At 46.5% G+C, this 27456-nt stretch overlaps 1 protein-coding gene across 1 annotated transcript in view; it reads left to right on the plus strand.

Moving 5' to 3' along the window:
• The first annotated feature begins 7271 nt into the window (after positions 1-7271).
• ADGRB1 (adhesion G protein-coupled receptor B1) overlaps positions 7272-27456 on the plus strand; it is a 202776-nt gene continuing 182591 nt past the window's right edge. The window contains exon 1 of the mRNA XM_062570701.1: positions 7272-8019. Coding sequence (XP_062426685.1) covers positions 7272-8019 — 748 coding nt within the window. The remainder of the gene's footprint in view (positions 8020-27456) is intronic.

The raw sequence follows: 27456 nt of genomic DNA on the forward strand, positions 1-27456 counted from the left end.
AATAAGCAGCAGGAGGTTTCTAGGATTTGTTGGGGAGAATCTAGGGTGTTTCTGGTTGTGTGTACTGCTCCTATTGAGCATATCTACATTTTAACTGGGATGTATGTCTGCTTTGCATATGGGAAACTGAGGCAGAGAAGACTGTTAATGTCAGGATGAGCTTCATCAGGTAGCTTCTGCCAAGAAGCTTTGCATGAGCCTGTGACCCATCTCTGTGACACATACCATCCTTGAGAAACTCCTGGTCCTGGTGTGTTCCCATCAGGCCACATCAATAAGATTGTACTCAGGTGGAGGAAAGCTGTGAGCAAATACAGCTGCAGCTCAAGCTGAGAGGATATTTAAAAGACACAAAGTACATACAACATCTGTCTGAGGCTGTGTTAGACCAAGAATAGGATGCTGTGGAGCCTTGGGCTCAGTTCCCTTGCACAGTCACTTCTGCAGCCAGGTGGAGCACATCTGGTCTTCCTTGTCTGTCGGACTTTTTTCTGTGAAAGGGTTTCTGGGCCCTAGATTTTAGAGTCAAGTCCTGCTGCTTGGCTCTCCAGTCTAGTCACTGATAAAAACATACAGATGTAGGAACAGAGCCTGACCCACCTATTCCTCTGCCTAAGAGATTTAGCTATGGCCACGTCTTCAATTAATGTTCTCTGCAGTTGAGACTCTCCCTTTCCCCAAATCCTTTCCTTTTGCCGTCAAAAGTTAAAATGAGGCCATGTACTAGCAGCTGAAAGCCAGAATTGTTGACTCCAAGTGACTCTGGGGTCTCAGGTTAATTTGGAAGTAGCTTTCTAGCCTTGGGGAAATGCAGCGTGAGGGACAGAGCCTGGGATTGTTCGTTGGGCTTGTTTAATCAGCTACTGGGGTAACGAAACCCAGCCCACTCCCTGTGGACACTCGTGTTTGCTTTGAAAGGGATGTCTCACCACCCTCCCAAGCTGCCTCAAGCACTTCCCCATCTAAAAGCTGGTTTCCCCAAGGCTGCTTTGCTAGATGCTCTCAGGTCCAACACATACCATGTTGTAAAATGACCTTCCTGCCATGATGCGTTGTAGCTCCCTGTGTTCATCCATGGGGGATGGATACAGGTAGGGGCCGGGTAACAGGCCCACAGCCTTGTGTGCCATTGGTTCCATGGGACCAAATCTTCTCCATCATATTTATGCTGTTCCCGCAGGCTGTTAGGGGACTGCTGAAAGCCATCTCCAAAGTGGTGCCTTTCCAGGTTGGATTTGAAAACATTTTGAGATGAAAAATACTAGTGTGCATAGATATCATTTATTAGCATGGCAGATAGGTGAGAACGAAGCTTTCTCAGCACTCAGGAACCTGAGATGGATAGATGCTGTAGGCAGTACATCAGTCTCTATAGTGGCAGAGCCATCGTGCCGGGCTGTGAGGGTACATGCAGAGATGTGTTTTTGGACAGCGAAAGAGCAGGATGGGAATGGGCCTGGACACTCGTGTCTCTGACTCGTGTCTGCTTCTCTGTGCTTTCCAGTGCAGCTTTGTCTGAGTCCAGCTCTCAGTATTTTGTTCCAAAGGCTTGTGCAGTGCCTTTGTAGTTAGGGAATATGCACGGCTCTAACCACTGCTAGATAAGATCCTGCTCCAGTGAACTGGGACAGAGCTGCTGAAGTCAACTGGGTTTTGCTGGTTTAGCATCTTTCTCCTGGTGTGACTCACTGTGCTGAGAAGACTCTGTAGGGTGCACATACACTTAAGTCAGAGAGACTTACAGTCAGTTCTGTAATCCCTATCAACTCATCTTCTTGTCCATTTAGGTCCTAATTTTCACTGGATTCTTATGTGTTAGAAAATAAGCATAAATCTTTATAGATAAACAGTTGCTGGGAAAAGCCAGAGTGAAGCCATCTTCCCCCAAAGGAAATTCTGACAGAAGATAAAAGAGAAGGAAAATTGGCATTAAAAAATAAGAATAAATGAAAAAGTAGATAAAAACCTATCTACTGTTTTGATGGAAGAGGTACTGCTCCAGGATGGGTCCAAGCCCCATCCCTGTCTAGGTGCCAGGCAGGCTAGCTCCCAGCCTCACAACCTGGTGTGACCCAATGCAGCCAAATGCCAGCCTCATCCAGTCCCTTCTCGAGGTGTCCATGGGTGGCAGATGCTGTGTTGTTTCTCCAGGCATTTCCAGAGTGCTTTGCTCACTTGCTTCAGGAGCAAGAAAAAAGATCTCAGGCAGTTCTAGCTTTTTCTGCTAGCAGTTCCTTGTGAATAAGGGCTGAGTATAGTCTTTCACATGTTTTTTCAGAGTGACAAGAGTCTGAGCTTTTCAAGGCCATGCAGTTTTTGGCCTCTATCTGGAGGGATATACATATATAGATAGATAGATAGATAGATAGATATTCAAGGATTTCTTACAAGGAAATGAGAAACCTCAGGAAAGGAGTATTAGCTTGATCAGAGTTATTTTCACTCGGCTAGGATGTCAGCTGTGTGCCAACAGCAGGAGAAGGAAAACCAGAGGGAAGCATAGCCTGGAAGATAGCATGTCTGAGCCAGAGGGCAGGGAAAGGGGAGCTGGGCACATCTGAGCTAGTGGGGACAGATCAAGGCAAGGGGGTTTTGAGAGGTCCAGTAGAAAATGGTGTGAAAGGATGCCTTTTTCTGCAGTCTTTTTTTCAGTGTGTGTATGGGGATGCGTGCATGCACATGAAAGAGTGCCCTCCCTTGGCCAGATCCAGCCTGCTGCACTCAAAGTCACATGCCAGCAGCATGACCAAGTGGTCCTCCTGGCCTGAGGCAGATGGATGCTCTGCAAGGCATAGACCAGCCAAGCATGAAACACAGTTGAGATCCCCAGGACAGATGTGGGACATGCTTGGGGCACATGGATACACTCTCTTGAAGAAAGCAAGTATGGATGTGGTGAAAATCTGTGGTCTCGTGCCTGGATGGTCTTAGTCCAGTGCTCAGCATTACTGCAGGGAAATTTAGGGCTCAAAGTCAGCTCTCCAAGGTTTTGAGGCTCCAAAATTCACTGGAACCAGTGCAAACTAGGTACCTACATACCTTTGGTTGTCCAGGCTCCAGCTGCGTGGTATAACTTGGTTCCTGCCTGTGTTTGTGTAGACTAGGAAGACCTGCCTTGTACTGTGTTTCTGAGCCATGCCCTGCACATTGTGTTTCTGAGCTCCCAGTGGGCTGGGAAGTGTTGCAGCATGACAAATAATCAGCAAATGGAGGTGAAAAATGACTGCCATGGCTCTGGGCAGTCATGCGAGGGTGTATGGGCCATGCAGGCCATTTGCATATCTTCATAACCCTCTGCTTCATCATCTCTAACATCAGCACAGTTAAACCAGGCAAGGAGGATACTTTGAGGCCAAACAGCCTCTTTCTCTGGATTACTCAGAATGAAACTGCCTTCTGGCAGAGGCACACCAAGAAAGCAACCTTTTTGCCCCTCCTTTTGTGCTTGAGAAATGTAGACAAGGCATAGCCCAGGGTACTTCACCTGCTGTCCTCATGCTTTTCCCCCACAAAGATTTCTCTGCCACAGAGGTCTCTTAGGTGTGGGGCTGGAAGAGAAAGGCAAGAGAGGCTCCAAGCTGGAGCCAAGGGACAGGACCAGGCAGGGATGTCTCCCAGGCACAGCAAGGCTACCTAGACTCTTGATGTGGCTATTATCCTGGGACTTGGGCAAATTAGCCCATGTGCACACATGTACGTGGTGCTCAGCACGGGAGCATTCTCATGCATTTAAACCTCACCTCCCCACTGCAGGTTGAAGTCTCCTGTGTATTTCCTTGCCTTGCGATTTTGTTGGATTAAAGCACAGAGGAGCTGCTGCTTTGCAGAAACACAGCTGCCCTTTGCGTCTTCCCTCACCACTGAATCTGACACGTGTTGAGCTAAAGATGCAGGTGTTGAGGGATGTTTATCTATTTACTTCTTCTGCTTTTTTAAAAAAGATCCCCACTTCAGCAAGGATCAGTTGAAAGAGGAAAAAAATATGTTTATATTCTTTATGGTAAAACCTTCCAGATGGGACTGCATTCAAGGGAAATCAATTCTGAGACCTAACAACCGTAACACAGTGTCCCATTAACAGGTCTGTTTAGTTAAAGTTTGCTGGCTTTTATGCTGCTTTTCCTGGAGAGGGGTTGGCAAAGGAGGGAGGGAGAGGGGATGCATTTTGTGCCTGCTACATCCTTATTCAATAGCAGGGTTGTGCCCAGCGTGAGAAAATCAGATTCACAGAGGGCAGGAGACTTGGGCTGAATCCCACGCACTGAAGTCACCATTAGGGACTGGATCTCAGCACAGCCCGTTGCAACCCTGTCTCCTAATCATCTCGTTGCTATGGAGCCGCGGCTGGCTCTTGCTTCCAAGGGGGAGAGGGATGTTTCTTCACGGACTGGACCAGAGGTTAAGATTATCCCGGCTGGCTCATCACTGCGAAGGTCAGGTAGCCTTTGGCTTTGTAAACGCTGTGACCACTTCCAAACAGCACGAGCTGCTTACCAGGGATTGCCCAAAAGCAAAAGAGAGGTGAACTGGCTGTCCCCCTCCTCTCTGCTCCCTTTCCAGGATGCAGCTAAGCAGGGATCTGCCACTCACTGAGCTGATATTTAAAGCATTTGCAGTCATTTTGAAGCAACCCTACTAGTAATCAGGATGACCTCTCTGGAAATGTATGAAGTGCCTGTGATTTTCCTTGTGACTAAGTATTGTTTTGTGTCTGGTAAGAAGGCAGCTTTCCTGAAATCCAGTCCTCAAGACATCCAGGGATCTGGCATGGTGCAATTTGTACTGCGGAGTTTTGCAGGCTGCAAACCAGTGTTAGGGCTGGGAATTGGACTTCTAACAAATTTAAGTGAAAATGCATTTGGACTCTGCTGATTAGTGTCAGGTCTAACAGACAGTTAGGAATCTGCTAGCAAAGACTGCAGTGATTTGAAGCTCCACTGAAACCCCATTTGCAAGTAACAGATCTGACTTTTTAATTTCCTAACTCATTCCTCCCCAGAAAAAGCTTTTTTGCATAAGGGGTGGGGGGGATGCAGAGACAATACTTTGAGCTGTAGAGAGGAGAGAAACCAAGGGAGCATGTGGAGCTGCTGCACCTGGATTCTTGTCTCCTCTCACATGCCAGGATGGTTAAGGGGCTTCATCTCTAGCTTTTAAGTCTCTCCTGGGAAGCAGGAGAGGGTTTAGCTGCATGAATTCTAGATTTGCTGGGAATTTGTCTGGCCACTATTAAAGCTTTCTCTATTTGAAATGTGGGAAGGGAGAACCCAGCAGGATGGTGGGAGAGGACACGAGGGAAGATGAGAAGTGTGGACATACTGTGGCCTGAGCATGGCTTTGACCCTAATTCCTTTCTGGCAGCATCAGCCTGGTCTGTGCTCTTTGAAAAATGTGTCCCAGTTGATCTGAGCTATTTCTGGGTTGCAGAACAGGACAATATTAGTGGTTTAGAAGTTTCGTTGCTTGCACTCAGGTCTTCAGTGTGGAGTCCCTGAGCCCTGGCCGTAGACCATGGAGGCCCCTTGAAATCAAGGTAGTAATTCATGCTTGGTAGGTGAAACTTTGGTAATATAAATCTGACCCCAAGGCTCAGATTTATCCTTCTGAAATTGGGCAGCAGCCCTAATTTGGAGACAGTAGGCTAGGACAACCCACACCCAGGGGGAAAACTGAATTTCTCTCCAATGGGTGGGCCAAAAGGACAGCAAAGGAACAACTATGAAACTGGCTGGAAAGGCAAGAAGAAAAAGGAGCGATGGCTGGATGGCCAGCAGTGAGAGAAGCCCTGCACCACATGCCTAACATCTGGCCCTCCTCCCTCTCAACCCCAATATCTAGTAACAGACCAGCTCCTCTAAAATAGTCCCTTGAGGGAGGGGAATGCACACCGCATAAGGGGTGTTAAGAGGGTGCTGAGGCTGATGGTCCTCTGTCTCTTCCCCTGGAAAGAGGGGAGAAGGGGGAGAGACAGTACAGAAGGGTCTCTGTTGTGGGTAAGAAGGAGACTTTGAAGCATGCAGAGGGCACAAGGGTCTCCCAGACCCTTCTCATCTCCCTCCCATCTCCTTGGAGAGCAGTACAAGGGATCTGGACACCAGACCTGAAAAGAGATCTGGTCTATGAGGGACTGAAAAGAGGGGCTCACAGAGGGCAGTGCAGGAGGAGCGTCAGTTCTGTGGAAGAGTCTTGAGGGACTGAAGGTGGTCCTAGGGGTGGCAGGGAGCATTTTGACCCTGTCGAGCTGCTGCCTGGTACTTCTGCCAAAGGGCTCTGAGCAGCACTGCAGGCTTTGGGATGTCCTGCATGCAGAGGTGCAAGGCAGGGTGACACTCTCGTGTGGGAGGACACAAAATCTCTCCTCCCCATTTTGTTCCCTGTGCTGGTTGCAAGGCTTCTTCTAGCCCTGCCTTCTCTGTTCGAGCTCAAGAGTTAGCCCAGGGTTAGGAGCTCTGTGCAGCAACTCCGTTTCCCTGTGCTGGTTTGGTGGAAAAGAAGGAGGGAGGAGAGCAAAAAAGAGAGAGAGAGAGACAGACAGGAGCAAAAACAGGCTGGCAGGAGAAAGAGAGGAGGCAGAGCTCAGCTGCCCACGGCTGCCTCCAGCCCAGCCCTCCCCAAGTACAGCCTGGAGCAGCATCACCTGTGTTGAGTCAGCATCCCGGGTCAGTAAGAATGGTGGGGGAAGAGGAGGGATTCTCCTTAAAACAGAGATAGAAGGGGTTATCTTTGGGGAGAGGGTTGGAAATTACTGCAAATTCTCTGCCCAGCTAAGCAGAAGAGCACTCTGCAAGCAGAAGGCACTTGGGGGGGGGGGGGGGGATGGACGTGTCACAGTTGTGCTGTCTCCTGCTCCTTGTTGCAGCTAGGACCCTCTTGGCATGTAGACACATGGGAGTGGGACAGCCTGGGGCTGGGGACACCCGTCATGCCTAGTGTGGGGATGGCAATGTGGGGCTACGTCCTTGGCTGGGGGGATGAGATGGGGCAGGGAGTGCTGTGCTGATTCTCTGCCTTGCAAAGAGTTAATCTGAAAAAAAGAAAATAAAAGACTCAAATCTCTTCTCTTTCTCTCCCCTCCTCACTCTCTTCCCTTTTTCCAGGTGTTGTTTATGGCCACAGGAGGGAGCTCAAATCCAGACATGGGAGGATTGGCTTGATTTCAGATCCAGAGCCTCTTAAAACTCTCAGTTTTCCGCTAAGCTGATCCCTGTTATGTCCAGGATCTGGCACCTGCTTGACATTTACTTTGAGTTCCAGAGGACCAGAGACCTAGGATGAGGAGCATTGGATCTGCCCTGAACCTGCTTTTGGTATCACCACTCTACTTTGTGTGGACCGTGGTTGCTCTGGACCTGGCACAAGCTCCCTGCACCACTTTGGTCCAGGGGAAATTCTTTGGGTATTTCTCCTCCTTTGCTGTCTTCCCACTGAACTCCTCTCTCTGCTCTTGGATTATCCAGAACCCTGACCCTCGGAGGTACACCTTGTACATGAAGATCCTGAAACCTACCAGCGTATGTGACCACCAGCACATCCGCACTTACCAGTTCGACTCCTTCCTGGAGTCCACCCGCACCTACCTGGGCATGGAGAGCTTTGACGATGTGTTGAAGCTCTGTGATGGGTCCACCCGATATGCCTTCCTCCAGTCCAACAAACAATTCCTCCAAATGAAACAGACTACGCCGCCGGGAGTGGAGAGTGGGCCTGTGCGATGGAAGCTCATGAAGGCTCAGGAGAGGGACTTCTCAGTGGAGTACCTCGTGGTGGGCAATAGGAACCCTAGCAAAGCCGCTTGTCAGATGCTCTGCAAGTGGCTGGATGCATGCCTGGCCATCAGCAGCAGCTCCCACCCATGTGGCATTATGCAGACTCCATGTTCTTGCTCAGGAGGTGAGGTCCTAGATCAGGCCAGCGAGATCCTGGGCCTCACAAAGAAGAAGGAGGATTGCTATAAGGATGGGATTTACCTGGAGAACTGTGTGAGCAGCCCAAAGGACAGCAGTGGAGTGGAGTCCCTGGGTAAGTGGAGTATGGCTACCTGCCTGAGGTATTTGGGAGGAAGGGCTAGTTCGTGTATCTCTCCCAGGTTCCACAGTGCCAGTCATTGTGGTATCTGAATCTACAGATGCCTGGCACGGAAATCTTATTTTCTAGTTGATAAGCAGGTCTGGTAACCCCTGGTGGCTCTTTATTAGCGTGTAACTGGAATGCAGAACACCTTCCGCGAACGTGTCCCAGATTGTTTCATTAGTTCCCAGAGCTGGTGCCTCATTTGTTTTATTTATCCTGCAGCCTCAGAGCTGCTGAGAGGAGAGTCGTAACCTAAAGACGAGCAGCTTTCCAACATAAAGATGTCCTAGAAGAGCCAGTATCCAAGTTACTTCCCAAGGCAGGTTGCACTCAGCAGCCATCTCACCCCTTTTAATTTATGAGAAACACTTAACTCCCAGGTGCAATTGAAGTGAATGCCGATAGAAAGGATGTTCATTTTGTGTTGGCCTCATTTTCCTTCTGGACACTTTCAAAAAAAAAAAAAAAAACCCACAAACAAACACACACACATACTCAAACTGAATGCCTTCTTTGCAACTCATTCCTCAGGTGTTTTATCAGCTCCTGTGTTTCATTTTCCTCGTGATCTTCAGTGAGTGTGGCATAGGCTGTACCCGCTGGGAGGCAATGGAAGGACCTGGGGAGGCAGAGGGGGCATGATAGAAAGGAGGAAGAATAAAGATGAGATGCTCCAGAGATCTGATCTCTGTGTGTGTCACAGCTGCTTAGCCTTTTGGGGGATAGAGATATCCTTTGCAGTGATCTGAAGCAGGCTCTGTCAGTGGTATGGTGCCATGCAAAGTAGAAGGGAATTGGAGGGTCAAAAAGCGGAGACTATTTTAGTGCCTGTGTCAGATCTGCTCTGATATATTTATTCTAGGTTCCCGTCCCACCTGCCAGCAGGCAGGTTATGTAAAACGGAGGTGTGATACTAAATAGGAACCTGGCAGGAGCAGGGGGAGCCTCCAATTTTGGAAAGTTCAGAACCACTCCTGAATTACACCGTAGGGTCTTCTCTCCTTGAAATGCTAGATTCAAATGTCCTCTGCCATCAGAAGAAAGTTTGTAGCTGACTGGTTCTGGGCTTGCTTTCCGCCTGGCGTTACCAGACACCCCCACTCAGAAGAGAACTTCTTTGCATTTCTGCAAGTGGAAAGAGGCCAGATCCACTTGCAATAGGAAGGAGGTTATCAGGCACAGGTCCAAGCTGTGCAGCGTGATTTTCTTGCAGACCTCAGTCTGGAGTTAGCTGAGCGATTAGTATATGATCAGGTATTAGTGCTTCCGTCAGTGCATTTGGGGGAGATTTTGTTTCTCACTGATCTGTGAATCAATATGTGAAGACACACAGCCGAGCCATAAATCCTGCAAATTAGGACTTCAGCAGAGCCTCTTTCCCTGGTTATGAGCCCACTGCAATATTCGCTCCTCAGATCTCAGATTTCTTTGCAATTCCCTCTCCTCCTCTGTGAACAGTTTGTGCAGAGTACTGTATGGCTGTCTCCTTGGAGTGATATGAGCTTCATAAGTCATGTGGCATGCTTTGTATTTGCTGATTGGATGATTTATGCATTCAACACAAGCAGCATGACCTTTTTCATAGCAATCAAAGGTGAAATTTTAAATAAGATTTTCAGCAAATCCTGGAACTTCAAGCTTAATGTTGGCTTTTGTAAAGATCTCTCCCAGTTCAGCTTGAGTGCTTGAATGTTCCCAGAAAATAAATATGAAAGAAGCTCAGAGGTGGCTGAACCAAAAATCTTTTTAGGTGTCAAATATTTGTAGAGAGTGAAGATATTTTTTTGCTGGCTGCTCACATCTGCCCCATATTGAAGATGCAAAAATAGCATTTTCACTGGTGGAATGCCATCTACATGGAAACAAGGCTCGCAAGGCGCCCGGCCTCTCCATGTGCTGCTCTGTCTGTCACTCTGTCTATTTTGATTTTTGCAAAGGCTTGATCAGGAAGATGGAGGCGAGATCCAATTTGGACACAGAACCAGTGATCTTTTAGCAGTATTTTGTGGGTGGAATATTCTGATGTGGTTCCCAAATTCCTAGCGCTGCTGGTGGTGGTTATTGCTGTTATTGTTGTTCTGATTGTATTTGTAACATTTTTTTTTTCTGCAAACTTTGGGTTTTTTTTCTGCTGCTTCCTGACTTATCTGTTGCTTCTGAGCCTGTCTCTTGACACTTTCATCTTCAAACATGTGTACGTGTGTGTTGTACTAGTCTAGTGTGATGAATTTTGAGGCAAGTAAAAAAAAATGCCAGATACTTAAATACCATCCCAAAATGTGGAGCCTGACCTTTCCTAATGTCTCTCTTCTACACCTGGGACATTTCTAAAGCAAGTGGGTGGATGTAAATTTACTAAAGCTACAATGAGGCACTGTTTTGGAAGGAGATGTGGTGTTTCTCTGGGAGCTGCTGTGGCTCATACAATATGTGATATCCCTTTCAAAAGGTACAGTCCCCATGTTGGGTCATTGGTATCCTGAAGGATGGAGAATGCATGTGACTGCTGGCTGGATTAGATGGTTTCCTCTCCCTGCTCTCTGAAGTCACTCGAGAGCAGTCCGAAGTAGATCTGCTAGGCTTGATGTTGGTTTTTGTGGCTGAAGAACAGACCAGGAGATGCAAGTTCTGCTACCGACCCAAGCCATTGCTCAGTCTCAAACACAAATTTCCTGGTCGTGGCTGAGAAATGGGTGGACTGACTTTATCACTCCAGAACTGCTGGGACAGTCAAGGAAATTCATGGCAGAAGGGTTAAACATTGCTGCAGGCTGAGGCATCCTGCTGCAGGGATGGCTAGGACCAACACAGCGATGGGAAGCTGTCAGCCCCGTCCTTCTCTGACCATACCTTCTGCTCCGCTCTATGCCTTATTTTTTTCCATTTATTTTTATTTCACAATGACAGGCCTCTCTGTGGAAGGAAAATTGCATGCTTGTGGGTGCATAGGACTGGAGCATGCTTATATAATCCCTTTTACCAATGACCACGTTCTGTGGTCATCATTTGTCATCATCATGGTCATCATCAATGGTACATCATTTGGGGGGATTTTTTTCCCCCTTGGATTTGCTCATTTGTTATCACTGCTGTGACACAAAGAAACCTCATTGCCAGTTTGATTTCACTCATGATCAATGAGTTTACACCTGGTACAGGTACATAGGAACATCTGTGGACATTCAGAGTGATCCTTAACAAAGTGACTCTGCCTTCATCCCCAAAGAGACTCCCTGTCTGAGATCTGTTGGCATGAAATTATTTATTTAATTAATCCTGAAGTTTTTTTCTTTTTTTTTCTCCTACCTTTAATGAGACACCCCCTTCACACTCGTTTTCCCATGCAGACATTGCAGAGGTTACAGCAGGCGATGGCGGGGGTGGGAAAAATCTGTCAGGGTGCAGAGGCGGCAGAAGATATTTTGGTGTCTTGCTGCACACGGAGCTAGTCCTGATGATCAGCAGGATACACTTGGAAAAGTATTGGCAGCTGCAAACCACCTGCCATTTCTCCTGTCCTTGTTGTAGTTATCTCAATGTGCTGCACCACAAAAGCTATGAACAGGGGAAAATTCTCTAGGGGAAGACTATTAAGGGGGAAAGATTTGGGACAGCATCAACTCCCCTTCCACTGATGCAAGCAAGGTAGGAAGAAGGCAGAAACCAGCTGGATGTCTTGATGTTTAGGGTTTAATCCTCCCTTGGGAATGCAAGTTGGTATTCCTGGGATAGGTTCCCTTTCAGGCAAGAGGCAGGGGCTCTGGAAGGCTGCAGTTTGGTGAGCTTCCAGAAACAAGGGGCCCTGTAACATTCAGGAGAACCGAATGTCTGAAAATCCTGGTGGACCTTCAAAACATGAGCCGCCTTCCCTGTAAACAAAGCTGGGGCTTTAAAAGGAATTCTGATGTGACACTGTAATGAAAGGAGGTTAAGTGTGCGCTTAAGTGCTGTGCTGAGTTAGGCACTTAATGAATGACTAATTAGTTCTGTCTCAATGTAATCTGCTCCTGAAAGGCTGTTATAGTACTCTTGCATTGGTGGCCTAGAAAGATAACCAGCATGTACTAGTCCTTCCAGTCTTCATGAACCTTCTCCAGGGGATCCAAAATACTGAATGCAAATCAGGGTTAATTGTATGCCCCTGAAAGTTACTATTTGCTCACTAATAAAGTAGATGAGTCACTTGTTTCAGGGCTGGAGGGACTTTTACAATGAGCAAGTCTGATCAGTTACATAACTCTGCCAGAGAATTGCATCTATTCATTCAAGAAAAGAACTAAAAATTGTAATTGAAATGGAGCTTTATGGTTTTCAGAAAGCATTCAATTAGGATACTGCTACTCCCGAGTGCTGGGGAATTTCCTGCCTTTCTTGGTAAACTTTTCATTGGTTAGTTAAGCCCATTGCTCTGAACAAATACAGTCTTTCCTCCCTGACTCACAGTCCCTCACTTCACTTCTGCTTTTTAGTAGTGTTTCACCTTCGAACCCTGAAGTATTTTTATGCTTTTGTCTGCTAGATTAAGAAGTCGTCTAGCATCCATTCTCTACTATCCAGAGTGGTATTTATAGACCCACGAACTAGTTGCTTCTTAACCTTGGCTGCATTAAGTAGACTGAACTCCATAAATCTGTCACTACAGGACACATTCTCCAGATCTCAGGTTGTTCTTGGGAGCATTGTTCCATGCCTGGCCAGTTCAGTCAGACAGAATGTGATGTTTCCTTAGCAGATCTGAGCTTCTGCTTGGACTAGCGGCTGAGTGACCACTCAGGGGAGTCCCTGGTGTGGAAGAGGGGCCAGAGGCATGGGGTCAGGTGAATCAACCAGATTCCTCCTTGCTGCAGAAATTGCATTTTCTGGCATGACTTTACTTCCCATGAATCCCCACCACCACCAGAGCAGAAATCATTTGTTAAGTCATTCTCTGTGCTTGCGGTGAGCTTTAGTGACCAAAAGAGTTCAGGGACTGACAAAGACCTGTGAGTAATTGCTCAGAGGCAGGTTAGCAAGCATCTCTGTTGACTTCTTTAGCTCCTCTTTAGTACACATGGCTCTTTCCCTCATTTCAGGAATCCCCGAGGTCCCAAGGACAGCTGTGCAAAAGGGAGCCTGGCTTAAGCTTCATTTCTGGAGTTGCAACCAAAAGGCAAAAGGAGTTGAATGGATTCAGTTTCTTTACCTCTCCTTCCTCCTGGTGTAGACTTGTTGTGTGTACTTGGGGAAGGTGTGCTGTTTTCCAGCTCCTTGCTGTCCTGTCCGTATTTGCCCAGCTGTCTAGTCTGTACATCTATCAGAGTAGGGTTGTGATACAGTGAGAGATTGTCAGCAAAATGTGAGGCAAGGAGTAGCTGATTTCTGCTTTCAGGATGAGATTTTCCCATGCTGCCCTGCTAAAAGGATTGAGGATTTTAGCTAATATGTTCCCAGCTTAAGTCCAAGCCAGAGCAGCATTGAACAAGAACTGACACCACTTCCAAGCTCCTGGAGGAGGAGACTTCCACCTTGCAAACAGGGAACCTTTCTCTCCTTCTCTCCAGCAAGGAATCTCCACTGGCTCCATACAAACAGCTCCTGAGGGGAAAGGCCATCATGCATGTGGTCACTGGGTGTTTTATGGGGCAGGGAAGTGTGGGTAACTCCTGCCTGGGAGCTGAGGAGGCAGGGATCCTGCACAAGCCCTGCCTCTCCCATTGCTTCACTCTGGGATCATTAAAGACATTGCTGTTGGGTGTGGACACAAGATGTGCAAGGTCTTGGGTCTCTCCAGCAGCTAAGCAGAGAGTTCATGTTCCCATGCTGTTGTTTCAGTACTAAATACACTTGTTCATGTGTCAGTACGGAGGGGTCCTGTTTGAAAGATAGTGGGGGGAAAATGAGAAAAATAAAATGATGAGTTCCACTGTGAACTCCACAGCTTGTGGACATGATCATAATGCAGAAATATCAGCAATTACCCTCAAAATGCACTATTGTTGTTTCAGAGAGACTAAAGGTGGAATTTACATCCAGTTGCTGAGGGAGTTTTTCAAGCAACTACTCCCATTATTGCTATGAGGGGACTTTTATGTGTAATTTAATGAGTGGCAGCCTGGTGAAAGGTTCAGGCTTTCAGTTACGCATTCTTTATTTTTATTTTTAGTTCATCATTCTTTAGCATCCTTTCATGTTCAAGACCTATAGTAAATTTCCCAAAGTGTTCTGTGTGAGAACAGAGGGTCAAATTTAGATGCAGGGAGACCCAGAAACCAAACTGAAAATCATCACATCTGCAGCACATCTTTACAGCTCTAACTCTTATCACATCAGAATGAAGATATTGCTGTCTCTGAAGGAAGAATGCACAGAGCCATTTCTAGCCCTTTTCACCACCAACTCTAAGCATCTGATGTGTTGAGATGATTGTAACAGGCTGCAAAACATCAACAACAAAAAAATAACATCTATTCTAGGGGAAAAGGGAGCTTTTCACCCTCTGATGTACCTTATCTCTATGGATCTCCTTGACACTGAAGTGTTTGCCTTGGTGGACCATGTCTGTCTTGATAAATCTAGCTCTCACTTTTCCTCCAGTTTTCCTCAAAAGGGAAGTTTCCCCTTTTACAATACTTGTTTTCTTTGTGCTGATGTAACTCCCAAAGTCTTCAGCCGAAGTCAGGACTTAGCAGGGGCTATACAGAGCCCAGTTGCTTTAGAGATCCAGCAGACACTGGGCTGAGGAGGGGAGAAGGGTTGTGATCTTTGCATAACAGGCTGGGAATGAAGGTTCAGCAGGGTGGAGAGCCTGTCTGTGACTGAGACACAAAACCGAAAAGTGGATCTGCATGCTCCAGGTGACAGTGATCTTTTTCAATGCTAGGCAGAATGGTAGTTTACCCTGCTTCTTCCAGAGCATCATTGTCATCTCTGCAACACATCCTTTGTCCCTTATTTTCCTGTCTCTACTGTGATATTCAGTGCAATCTTGCAACATATACTGGTATTGGTTCTGGCTCCTGTGGGCCCATCATCCCCCAAGTCAACACCGAAGCACGCCTGGGCTAAATAGGTTGGAAAACTGTTTTTGGATTCTCAGCAGGTATTACTTAGTGTGTCCCTGTAATACATTAACCTGATGAGGATTCAGCATCTGTGTGTCCCTGGGATGGCTCTATCAAAGTCACCTCCAGTTGTTGCCTCTCTGCATGGTACGCTGTCTCCTTGCACTTGCTGCAGCCAGCAATCTGATACCGTACAGCCGATATAAATATCCTACTTGTCAGCCTTCTGGCGGGGCAAGACAGGAAGGCTAGGAAGGGGCATCCGTTAGCATATTATCAGAATTGCAGATCTGTTGGATTTAAATATATATCTTTTTGTTCTCTGGCTCCAGTTTTGATAGTGCAATAATTGTCACACACCTCATTAAGCTGAATGCTCTCGGCGGGCTATGAGTTGTCCATGCAGTCAAAAGAACAGCTACTAGCTTGGGATATTCCCAGTACTAGGAAGTAATAAAGAAGGGAAGGGACCTGAAGTGGTGAGAGCTGCAGCTCCTGGCTCCTGACCCAACTGCACTGCCCTAGTGGGGCAGTCGCTCTGTCCCATCATTGCTGGAGTAGTTTGAGCTGTGCTCACGCTGCAATATGTGGGCTGTGATCTGTACAAACACCAGCAGCAACGGGGGAGAGAGACGTAGAGAGAGCCTGGTGCTGATTCCTCAAGCTGAAATGCTGTAACAGCTTGTGTGTATGGAGAAGATAAGGCAGTGGACACGTGCATGTAAAAAGTGTGGTAGTGTCCCAAAATGCAGGCTGAAAGGATTGTCAAATGGAAGGCAGTCCGACCCTTCCCTGTGTCCTGTGGCAGGACCAAAATTACTGGTGCAGGTCCTTGGCTTTGTAATCTTGCCTGGGCTGAAGAAAAAGATGCCCTGGTCTCTGCTAGGTTGGATGTTTATCTTTTTACTGGAGGGAAGTTGGCACTTTCCTTCTCGCTAGTTTTTTTGTCTGTTTGATTGTTTTTGACTATCATTATGCTGAGGATGCCCAAACCAGAAGATGGTGAAGTTCTGTAAAACGTACTGAAAACAGGAGAAACAGCTAAGAGCATGAGAACTTTTCTCCACTTGGTTTCACTGGTCTCACTCTTGAATCCAAAGGCTGGTTCTTCTGAAGGGCAGAGATGTGGATTACGGGTCCCGAGGCTGTTGTTGAGACCTACACAGAGTCTCTGCTTCAGGATTTACTCAACCCACTGGAGGCTGGGACGTGATATGGGATGCAATGATTTCCCGTGTCTTCCCGTGTCTCCTGCTACCCCTGACTAAACGTAGACCTATGAAGATCATTATTCAGTCACCTCTGCATGCTTAAACTTTGTATATAGACCTGTGGTCTATACACAAAGAGGCAAGAGGACAAGAGGCAGTGGGTACAAACTGAGACACAGGAAGTCTACCTGAATATAAGGAAGAACTTCTTCACTGAGAGAGTGACAGAGCACTGGGACAGGCTGCACAGAGAGGTTATGAAGTCTCCTTCTCTGGAGATATTCAAACCCCACCTGGATGCAATCCTGTCTAACATGCTCTAGGTGAGCCTGCTTGAGCAGGGGGGCTGGACTAGATGATCTCCAGAGATTCCTTCCTATCTCAACCCTTCTGTGATTCTGTGATTGTGTGTGCTACTATACATGTCTCCTGGATGAAGTCAAGTTTCAGTTTTGGTGTCTTCTTCCCACAGTTTGAGTCTACTGGCCATTTTCAATCAGACTTACTGGTCTGACCAAGATCATGAAGAGAATCCCATTTCTACCAGTTCTATGGTAAAAGACAGCAGTGTTGAGGAGAGACATTGTATTGCATGTTCTGTAGGAAAGGCAGTTTGAGTTCAGCTTGACCATCAGAGAATTCCATGAGGGCTCATCCTAGAGCCATATGGGGAAGGAAGCTTCTTTATTAGCTCTGTTGTTGCTCATGGAACTTCTTGACTTTAAAGTTAGTGCCATGAGGGGTAGCGAGGTTCAAACGTGTGGATGCTGTGCGTGGGTATCTATCTACAGGAAAAATATGACAATAGCCCTGCTGCAGGGAGATGCCAGGAGAAAGAGAACCCAATCCCCATGACCTATTCTCATCCTCATAGACCAGCACCAGCAGCATTGGTACCAATTTTGTTCCAGATGTGTATTAACCCAAGACTGAAACTAAGTTCCCTTGAAACACTGGGTTAGGTGATTTCTGTAGAACTAGATCAAGGAGATGTCTGAACTAGATTTCCAGTTGTGGCCATCTGCTTGATAAGGCATCACTACCATGCCCAGCCAGCAAAGCATTAGTGCCAGACACACTATTTACAGCTGGGCTCACTTGGCATTTTGCTTTTGTCTTGCTTGCATCGAGTCAGTCAAAGGAACTTGAATAAAAGTGACTAAAGACAAACAATTTCTGCCCATAAAAATCTTTCCTTTTTCATACTCCTTCCTCCTCCTTTGTTTAGTTTGTTTTGTGTTTTTGTTTTCATGTCCGGAATTAGAAACCTTCCTGTAGTGCTGGGCATGGACACTTCTTGGTAAGAACTGCTCTTACCAGGGCTATGGGGGCTTCCAACAGGAACAGAACTTGTTTTAGGGAGCTCTGCTGGGTTTGGAGTGATTCTTTATCTTGGGAGCAGCCCCATGTATTATACTTGTGGATGCTACATGAAGCTGTGGAGAGTCAGATCCAACAGCAGCACAACGCAGGTGTAATTCAGCCTGCAGAGCAGGTGTTTGCAGTGTTTTCATCATGTCCCAGCAGTATGGCATCTAAACCCTGATGACCATCTTCCTTGGAAGAGATGAGCTGTTCAGCCTTGTTAACCTCCCCAGCCTCTCCTGTCTTATGTTCAGTTGTTAAATTTGGGGAGCAGCTCCTTTTTTAATTGGCCTGAAATTTCAGAAAGTTAGAGAGGTCACCACCACCCCCAGCTACCCCACATTAAGCTCTGCCAAGATTAGCTGATGATGGTGTGACTCAAAAGTTACACAATGCTAGTAACAGGAGGGCAGACAATAAGCAGCAGAGCAGTTGCTCAGAAAGATGTCTGGCTTACCTGGGGGGGTAACTCACTGAAGAAGAAAAGAGGCAGGGAAGAGAATGGTCCCTAAGTAACTGTAGAGGAGTATTTAAGGAGATTGCATTTCATGGTTCTATGCTTCTGGGACATAGAGGAGTTTGGAAGGCTCCTTCAGGGACCTCAACCACCTGCCTCTGTGGACATGCCATAGTTGAAGAATCATTATGGAGAACAAAGCTCCTCCAGGGAGAACAGCAACAGATCTCTGAAAGCTGTCAGCACAGAGATGAATTCTTACTCCAGAAGCTTAGCAGCTCTTCCACGCCTAGTTTTGCTCTGTGCACAGTCCCTTTCCTCCCATTCACCCCAGTGGCTCTGCCCCATGCAATACTACTATGCACTCAAAGAAATGTTCTTTTTAATATTTCAGTAGGAAAATGCATATATATATATATATAAAAGGTGATTGGGAGATCCAGAGGCCACAGTGAGGAAACACAAATGGTATAGCTGGCTTCCCCTTGGTTTTCTGAGAGCATGTGTTGCCTGGGGAGAGGAGGGAGCTGAGGAGGCAGCAGCAGGCAAGCCTGTATCCCTCTTTCAAGACACATCCATCAACCTGAAGTGTGCCCAGGCCTGAAAGCCTGTGACTTGACTGTGTTCTGCTGATCTGGTGCGGGAGATGTGGCCACGCTCCTTGTCACTAGAAATGCAAGATCTCACACCTCCTGTTGTCCCCAGCCCCTTTACACTTAAGAGTCAGACTGCACACATCTATCTGTGCATGCAGAGATGCAAAACTGCTAGAACAAGAGGCAGACTCAAGCTTAAACCTTTCTATGCCAGGCGGCAGCAGTAGGAGTGGGGCAGGGAGGGATGTGAGGAAGGTAATATGGGACTTGTATTTCACCTCTTGGTTTGCTGAAAGCCCCCTGAGGACTAATTGACTCACTTTCCAGATAAGCCTCATGGTGCATTTCAGAAGATGTTGGTTTTGTTTGCACTTCTGGGATCCTTCTCAGAAGAAAAGCACAATTTTTATTAGTACCTAGAGAGCCAAAGCAAACTGATGGGTTGGTCTACCGTGCCTTGATGGTTCGATTGGAGATGGTGACCTGTGTAGCCTGGTGCTTGTATAGGACAGCAGGTGCTGCTCAGGGGTTGTTAGACACAGAGAGAGATGTGGAAAGGAGCATGGGGAAAGAAGCATGTACAGCTGCACAGACGACTGCAAAACAAAGCGTGTGCAAGCGCATCTTCGCATATGGGTACACATACTTGTTCCTTGCCTCTGCCATGCAAAGCCCTCTCTTTCTTTCTGTCCTAGGGGATGTTTCTCATTAAAGCAAGACCCTTTGTGGTGCTTTTCTGGAGTAAAGTCACTGTAAAGTGGGTGTTGGGAAGTAGATTCTCAGTGATCCTTTAGCAATGTCAGAGTGGCCCCAAAGCAGCTGTCAATTGTGGCTGTTCTACTTTTTCAGGCCCACTGCATTGAGAAAGTCCCAATTTCAAAATGCAACACTGCCAAAAATGACAGCTTAGCCTTCATCACATTTTAATTAAAACTTTACCCATTCCTTTTCGCCCCTGCTTCTTTCTTCCATACCTTTCTCCACCCTGTCCCTCTTGCCATGAAAGAACATCTAACATCAGCAGGGGAAAATGTACTCATTCAGCAATTAAATAATAGAACGTTCTGTCGGCAAAATGAACTATTGCCTGCCTTTCCCGTGCTTTTTTTTTCCCCCTCCTCCTTTTCCTCTCTTCTTTCTTCTTCCCTCTGGTGAGATAAGGCTGCCATTCTTGAAAGCCATTTTAAATATTCATGTTTTAATTAACAGACTTTATTGCATGAACTCTATGTAAGATAATAAAAAGACCGCCTAAGGCACAACACATTTTTTTTTTGTTTGTTCTTGAAAGGGGACTTGGAAGTAGAAAGTCTAATACATTTCCTCAACAAACATTTGAAAGATACACAGAAACGACAACCGTGGGTTGCTTTACCAGCGCGCCCTCCCATAACCCATGCATTCCCGTCTATCTCTTTGCAATATGTCTCTATCGGTATGGAGCAGAGTATAAACCCACAAGGCCTTTGGACTGGTTCCTCTGGACATATACTAGGCTCTGCACTGGGCAGAGCAGAGCAGGAGACTGCATCAAGAGGATGTTTGGGCTGAGCTGGGAGCAGAGCTAAGGCAAGAAAGGACGCGTTGGGGTAATGAATGTTTGGGACTGAATAAACTCTTTTGCTTAACCTAGAAACTGAATGCTTTGCTATGTGTTTGGATGATTTTTTCAAAGTAAAATAGAAAGACTGTCTGAAGCAATCCCCCTCCCCAATATTTCTGGGTTGAAAAACCCAAATATTGACCGTACATTTCTGCAATGGATTTTGCTTTTATTTAAGATAAACAAGTTGACAGAACGCATGAATTTGTGAAACATCTGGTATTGTCAGTTAAGTATTTTTTTTTTGCCAAAAAAGAAGAAAAACAACGTTAGATGAAACTTACTTCTATGTGGGTGTTTTCTTATGGTGCAGCACGCTGACATTAATTATATATTCTGAGTGTGTCATCCGTGTTTCTCAAAATGAGCCTCTGCCCCCAGTTTAGCTGTGGGCTTGTGCTGGTAGGGTGGCCCGATGGATGCTGTGCTGGAGCATCAACGCCTGTGCCATATTCCTGCGTCTTCTCATGACCTTGAAGAAGTCATTTTGTGCACTTACACTGATTTTTATACCCCCCCTTTTTAATATATTTTTATTTATTTATTTGTTTGTTTGTTTATTTAGACTCAGATTTTGAGAGAAATTGGTAGTTTCTTAGGAAACACACGTACAGCACCTAGCACCAGAACGCCCTGATGTCTGGTGATAGCTTAGACTGAATATAAATAATCATACTACAGCAAGTCTAACTGTAGGACTACTTCTCTTTCAGAAAAAAAAGATAATCTCTTACAGGTCCAGAGAAAACATATTTAATTACTTAATGCAGATATTCAGTGCTTTAATAGTAAACTATATTGTTTCCTGAGGACAGCACTGTCTATCACACAGCTTATTCTGTTCGCTTTTTGCCTGACACTGATTTTTTCATTCTGAGTGCTGAGCCAAGGAAGGACCAGAGTTCATCAGCTGCAGGGAGGCAAAGATGGGTCACTCTGCCGTGTTAGGTGGAGCATATCTGGATTTACATCAGAGTAAACAAGCACATGGGCAGGTAGGTCTTAATAACAGATCATTCAGGAGAGAAGTCACTTTCTCTCATCTGAAGGTGCTGTCAACTCTGTGATGCCCCTAGTATAGGGGTGAAAATATTGGACTGTTCTTGCTCATATACTACCCAGTGCCAGATGGGGCATGTGCTACACTCTTGGGGCAATTCAGCAGATTGCTAGGATCAGTGGTTTATCATCACTTCATATACTCTGGTATGATTTCCTCAATAGCAGTGGAACTGAAAGTGGTTTAAAAAAGTTTAAGGGACACCGAGCAGATGGAGGGCCCAGAAAGAATGGCTCCACAGTGAACATTCTTGTTCAGTTCTTGCAAAACTTTACTGAGAGTAGCACAAGAGGAGGGAAAACCCCAATTTGACCTGATCATGGAATGACAGGAATTCATTTACTGGCACATATGTCTTAGGGTGTGCTGTTCTCAAAGCACAGCATGATCATTATATCTAGGACACCAAAATCAGCAGCTGGTTTGATGACCTCTTAAAAGCACAAGCCTTGGCTTTCAGAACTATTTTAAATTATCTATCTGATTGAGGGACAAGTGATTGATTTACAGGGCTCTGGAGAGGCTCACAGCAGAGGATCTCAGCTCTTGTCATCCTGTGTGTTTGGTGACTAACTCAGGCTGTCCCCAGTGCAGACATCCACATCTCAATCCCTCACCCTGAGCTCCCTACTGAGTCGACAAAAAGCTGCTGGGGGAGGGAGGGTAGGGAAGGGTTTATCCCATCCCAAACAAGGCAACAGAGGGAAGGAGTCTGAGTGTTCAGCAAAGGAACTGGACAACTGATTTGGAGGAAGAGTGATGGATATGGGGAAACAAGGTAACATCTCAGCTCGTGTGCAGCTTTGCCACTGGCCATAACTAAAGTGGTTGTCTCCGGACTGAAATGAGATGCTGGGCTCAGTCCTGATCTGAGTCCATCCCGAGCAAAAGCCACCTGCCCTCACTGGCTGAACTGCTCTGCATCCCCTCACCAGGAAAGGTGTTTCTGGATCTATCTCAAAGGGCTAGAGCACAGGGACGTTGCAGGGAGGATATTAGCAGAGACAGTGCATCCTGGAGTAGTCCTCCTACTGAAACTATTCTTCTCTCTCCATCGTGAAAAGAAATAAAGAAATCACTCAGAGGAATTACAATAAACAAAGATGCTCCCAGGAAATCTAAGCAGCTAAGACTCTTTGGGAAATGTCCTATTCCATGGTCACTGAGTTTTGCTGTTGCACCATCCTCAGAAACTCTTCAAATTGTCCTTCTGTTTGCCTCATCTTCTTGATTATGCCTGTTTCTGCTCAGACACTACCTCCCCACTCTCTGATTTTTCTCTACTTTTCTAGCATGGTCATATTCATATTATTAAAAGGATGCCAAGAGAAACAGTCCTTGACCTTCCCAACCCCTCACATGCCCATCTTCATTTGAATCTGGACATGAAATCTGGATGATGAGACATTATGGACTTCAACCTCTTCACCAGCTTTGCACTAGGAGAGGTAGACACAACCCTTTGGTGCTTGTGTTTTTCAGGAGTCTGGAGCATGGGCTGATCAGCTGAGCATGGTGCAGACATCACACTCCTGATGGCAGTGTGGCCTGCAGCCTCCAGCTGAGAGGCTACCCCGAGACCAAGGCTGAATGTGGCCAGGTTGCAGTTTGTGTGTTGAGGTCTCTTAGGCTGTGGCTTCCACAGCTGTCAAACTTTCTGAGTTGCCCTTCCTCTTTGCTCAACTCTGTTCTGCTGCCATTTCCTCAGCAGTGCTGGCATGACCGCATGTGCAACCACCTGCAAAATGGACTGGGGAACTGACCCAGCTTAGAAAGAAAAATAAAATAAATATTTTTAATTGCTCTCATAGGCTGATTTGCTGCTTGGACCTACAGACAGCCATGCTGTCGCAGCTGAGGTGGTGATGTGAGATGGGATGATTGCCTGGGGTAGGAGTGAAAGCTTGCACAACAGCTAAAAGCACGCACATGGTGCCGTATCCTTCAATGTGTTTCTGAGATCTGTGTGAGCCAGCCTAATCACAGGCTGCCCTGAAGGGGGTGATTTGGCCCCCTCTCCTCTCTCTGACTGTGTTCCTACCTTCTCCCCTGCATCTGCACCAGAGATACTGCAACTGTTGGCGAGTGGCTCTGCTCGCTGATCCAGCTGAAACACATTTTTAAGAAAAAATTAGGATTAGTTTTCAGATAGATCCACAAGGTGGCCCAATTCACTATGCTGCTGCCCCAAATGTCAGAAAAGGGTGGCAGGGACACGCAGTACTGTGTCTTTTCCCACAGTCTGTCTTTAGATCCAGTTAAATTGCTTGAAAAATCCACCCCTCAGCTTTACCCTGATGTCTGAGTCACCAGTGATTCCTTTTGTTTGCATTTAGTGTAGATCTTGTTAAATGACTCTTTCATTCCTCTAATTAAATGTAAATGAAGAGTGGATCATTAAACAGAGATACAGGAGCTGGTGCTAGTTGCTCTCTGAACAAAGCAGATTTCAGCTGGAAGAGGAAAGTTAAGATTACCAAGTTCTCCTGTCCCGCTCTTACATCAGGTCTCTCCCTTCTCTAAAATACATGGTTTCCATTCCAAAGAAGTTTCACTGCTTTTTCCCTGCTGAAGGCCTCGTTCTGCAGGCGTGCAAGGGACTTACTGGTGACAATGGGATGGAGTCAGGCCAGAAGCAGTGAACCAAATCTGACTGTCTTCCCTTTGCTTTGTAAGCATGGATATAGCCCAGTCCGTCTGCCTGAGTCCCGCAGATTGCTCCTCTTCGATACAAGATACTTGAGGGGGATGCAAGCAACTTGGTTAGAAGCCTCCCTGCAGCCTACTGACCTGTATTACACTATGTATTACGTTATGTCAGGTACAATGGTTTCAGGGTGTCCTGCTTTCTGGTTTTGGGTGGTTGGGGCCCCAGCAGAGCCGTCCTGTCTAGGATAGAGGCGGGGGTTAAGCATAGCTTTGCTGGAGCCTGTCGCTAATGCAACGTGCTTGGCAGTGTGGTGACGCGGCCGCTCAGCGTGGCTGGATCTGTGGGCGACAGGAACAGATGGCATATGCTCTGCTGAAAGCAAAGCTCTCCCGTCGCTCACAGTGTAAGCGACGTTTTCTTTCCTGCAGGCCTTAAATCTGTCCCTGGCGCGTCACTCTTGGCCACCTTTGGGCATTTAAGGGCAGGTTTTTCTCGAGTGTGTTGATCACTGCTGTGAAATGGGGGCTGCAAGGGGGTGGCTGGAGGGTTTCTATGGGATGCTTTTCCAGAGCTAAGTGGATATTTTGCATGAGTGTGGGTAACCTGGCTTCAAACATCCTCTGACCTCAAGGATCTAAACTTGGCAGATGGCCACTCAGTCTGTGACAGCCTGCAAGGTCTCAACCTCCAGGTCACCTGGGAGTAGTCAGAGTTTGGAGGCCATTTAAAGAAGTATGTTTGACTTTCTATCATTGTGAGGGCTCTAGAGGATGCATGCAGGTCTCCAAAGTGTGAAAACATAGGGAAAGGGCAGATAACATGTGAAAGCCTTGCAGAAGCAGTCTGTGCTCGGCAGAGCACAGTGGTGTGCAGGTGGTACATAGAGCCAGGATGCAGAAAAGGGGCTGAGGTGCTGGACCAATGAGTAAGAACCAGGTCTGAAGCTGTGTGTTCATTTTGGGAGTCATCCTGCAAAGGCTGAGGACAACCAGAAGGGACCAAACTTCTTTTATGACCAGTTTTAGTCAGTTTGATTGTGGGGTCTCACTAAGAGGAACAGTTCCAGCCTCCTGAGTGTCACATCTCAACCTAGGATGGAAGATCCTCCCAACTGGGAAAGGAATGTTTGCCACATTCAGTAATCAAAGTAGGAAAAAATCCCAGATTCTTGAAATTATGTCCCCCTAGATTGTGTTTTCAGCATCCTGAGACACCACAAATCCTCCCTGCTAAAAGCCTGCTCCTTTGCTGCAACCATAGGGTTTCCTGGCTTGGAGGGTGAACTCAGGTCATCAGAAAGGGACTGGCTGGTTAGATTTCTTTTTCTTCAGGAGATATGTTGAATGGGAGCGTGTACTTGTTTCCCCTTGTCTTTCTCGTGCTACGCGCAGGCCTGAAGGGGTCCCTGCCTTTGTGTCCTCATATGGCCTTGTGGAATATTTCTCAGTGCAAATGACGAGCCCAGGGAAGCTCTGCGGTGCCAGGGAGAGCTCTCCCTGCTTCCAACCTGGAGGGTAACGAAGGAAAAGCAGTTGACCTTTTTTTCCGCTCGGCTGTGCTGCACTCATCAAAGCAGATGCTGCGCTGAGTCCGGAAGACACAGGCAACCAGTAGCTGAGTACTGGAATCACAGGGCTGCAAAAGCCGCCTCTTCAGGGCCTCCACTGGTGGATCCTGGCATTGTCCTCCTGCAAAGGTCCACCTGGACTTCATCCCATGCAGTGCCTCTTCCCTGCTCCGCTCTGCTCGCAACAGAGACTCCAGGGAAGGAGCTATGCAAGCCTCTGCTCTACTCTGTCACTGATGCTCTGTGCCTCTTTGGGCAAGAAATTTAACTGTTTAGGGCCTCAGTTTCTCCCTTGAACAGTAGAGTTCAACATGCTTAAAACTTTCAGATGAGGGCTAGTGTGAAAAAGCAGTTCTTTCTTTTGTTCTTTCTTTCTTTCTTCCATTCCTTTTTCCACCCTTTCTTTCCTCTACCCACTCTTCCTCCCTTCCTTTTTTTCTTTTTCTTTTTTTTTATTTTCCTCTATAACACCCATCTATTTATCCGTGTGTACTCTACCGTCTGGTCTTTGTGAAAGTGTCCTCCAAAGATTCAGAAGAAAAGAGGACAAGAGAAGCAGTCTGCTGCCTGAAAGCATAGGGGCCACAGTGGGATGCCGTGTGCTGGGCTTTTTACCAAGCCTTTCCCACTACATCAAGAATCTAAGTGCATAGTTATCAATTCTTTTCTTTCCAGAGTCTTAAATGGTTCATGCAGGAAACTTTCATTATCTTTTGAGCCTTCCATCTGTTCCTAATTATTCTGGGAAGATGTTTTCACATACCTGCAACATTTTGTCTAAAATTTCATGACTTTTTATTCCTATAAAATCACTTAAAAAATCCCCTCCAAACTCCCTCAGCACTGACACATACACAGTTCTAGTTTTTCTGCTCCCCCGCAAATGTGTCTAGTGGGAATGTTCCACACACAACATCACATACAAGATTTCCATTTTTCACTGGAAAAAAGTAGAAAACCACAAACGTTTCCATGAAAAACATGTCTTTGGGTCAGAAGCTAATTTATTTATTTTAGTAAAAAGTATTTTAGGGAGCCCCCACAGTCACAAACCCTGATGAAACGTCTTTATCCTGTTCTCTGCTGAAATCTTGACTTTGCTGGTCATTAGATGGCACTGTTTTTTTTCTTTTTCCACTCTTGAGCAGTCTCCCAGCACAACGAGGTCAAAGAGATGAGGGAAAAACACCTTCAAAACAGACATCCTGATTGCACAATATCTGAAAGATATGGAGCAATTACTGCCAGAGTGTGAGTTTTCCCACACTGCTGTGCAATTGGAGCTTGTGTGTCAGAACAACATCAGAATCAGTTGCATTTTGGTGCTGGGTAGAATAAGCTTTATAGGCCTCCCTTCAGCACAGCTATGTTGTGTGACCGACCTGGTGTTTACTGGCTTCTCTTAAGGCCGTGAATACATGAAGAAGCACAATTTTAGTCATTACTGATGAAACTCTTGATCACAACATAGAGTCTTGGTAGCTCGCCTATGTGCATATTTTTAATCCTACCCTGCAGTATTGTTTCAGGATAGCTGGAGATCTGGGAAATAGTTTACAATTCCTACCTGGAGCCATAGCCCAATGGGAGCTTGGAGTCCTCTGGGTGGGGACTGTAGATGTTTCAGGCTGTGCGAGTTGGAGGGCCTGCTGGCCAGGGAATGATTTGGGGCCCCAATTGTCCCCAAAGCTGCATGATGTTCCTGTCAGTGTGTTCCTGCACATATGAATAACGTTGATAACTGCTGAAAATGCACACCCATTACTGCAAACTGCTTTCATGATAATCAAATCCAGTTTCCATATTCTCTCCTCCTTTTCCAAAATCAGTTCCTGTG

The sequence above is a fragment of the Rhea pennata genome, chromosome 2 (genome assembly GCF_028389875.1).
Source record: "Rhea pennata isolate bPtePen1 chromosome 2, bPtePen1.pri, whole genome shotgun sequence".
Classification (NCBI taxonomy): Eukaryota; Metazoa; Chordata; class Aves; order Rheiformes; family Rheidae; genus Rhea; species Rhea pennata.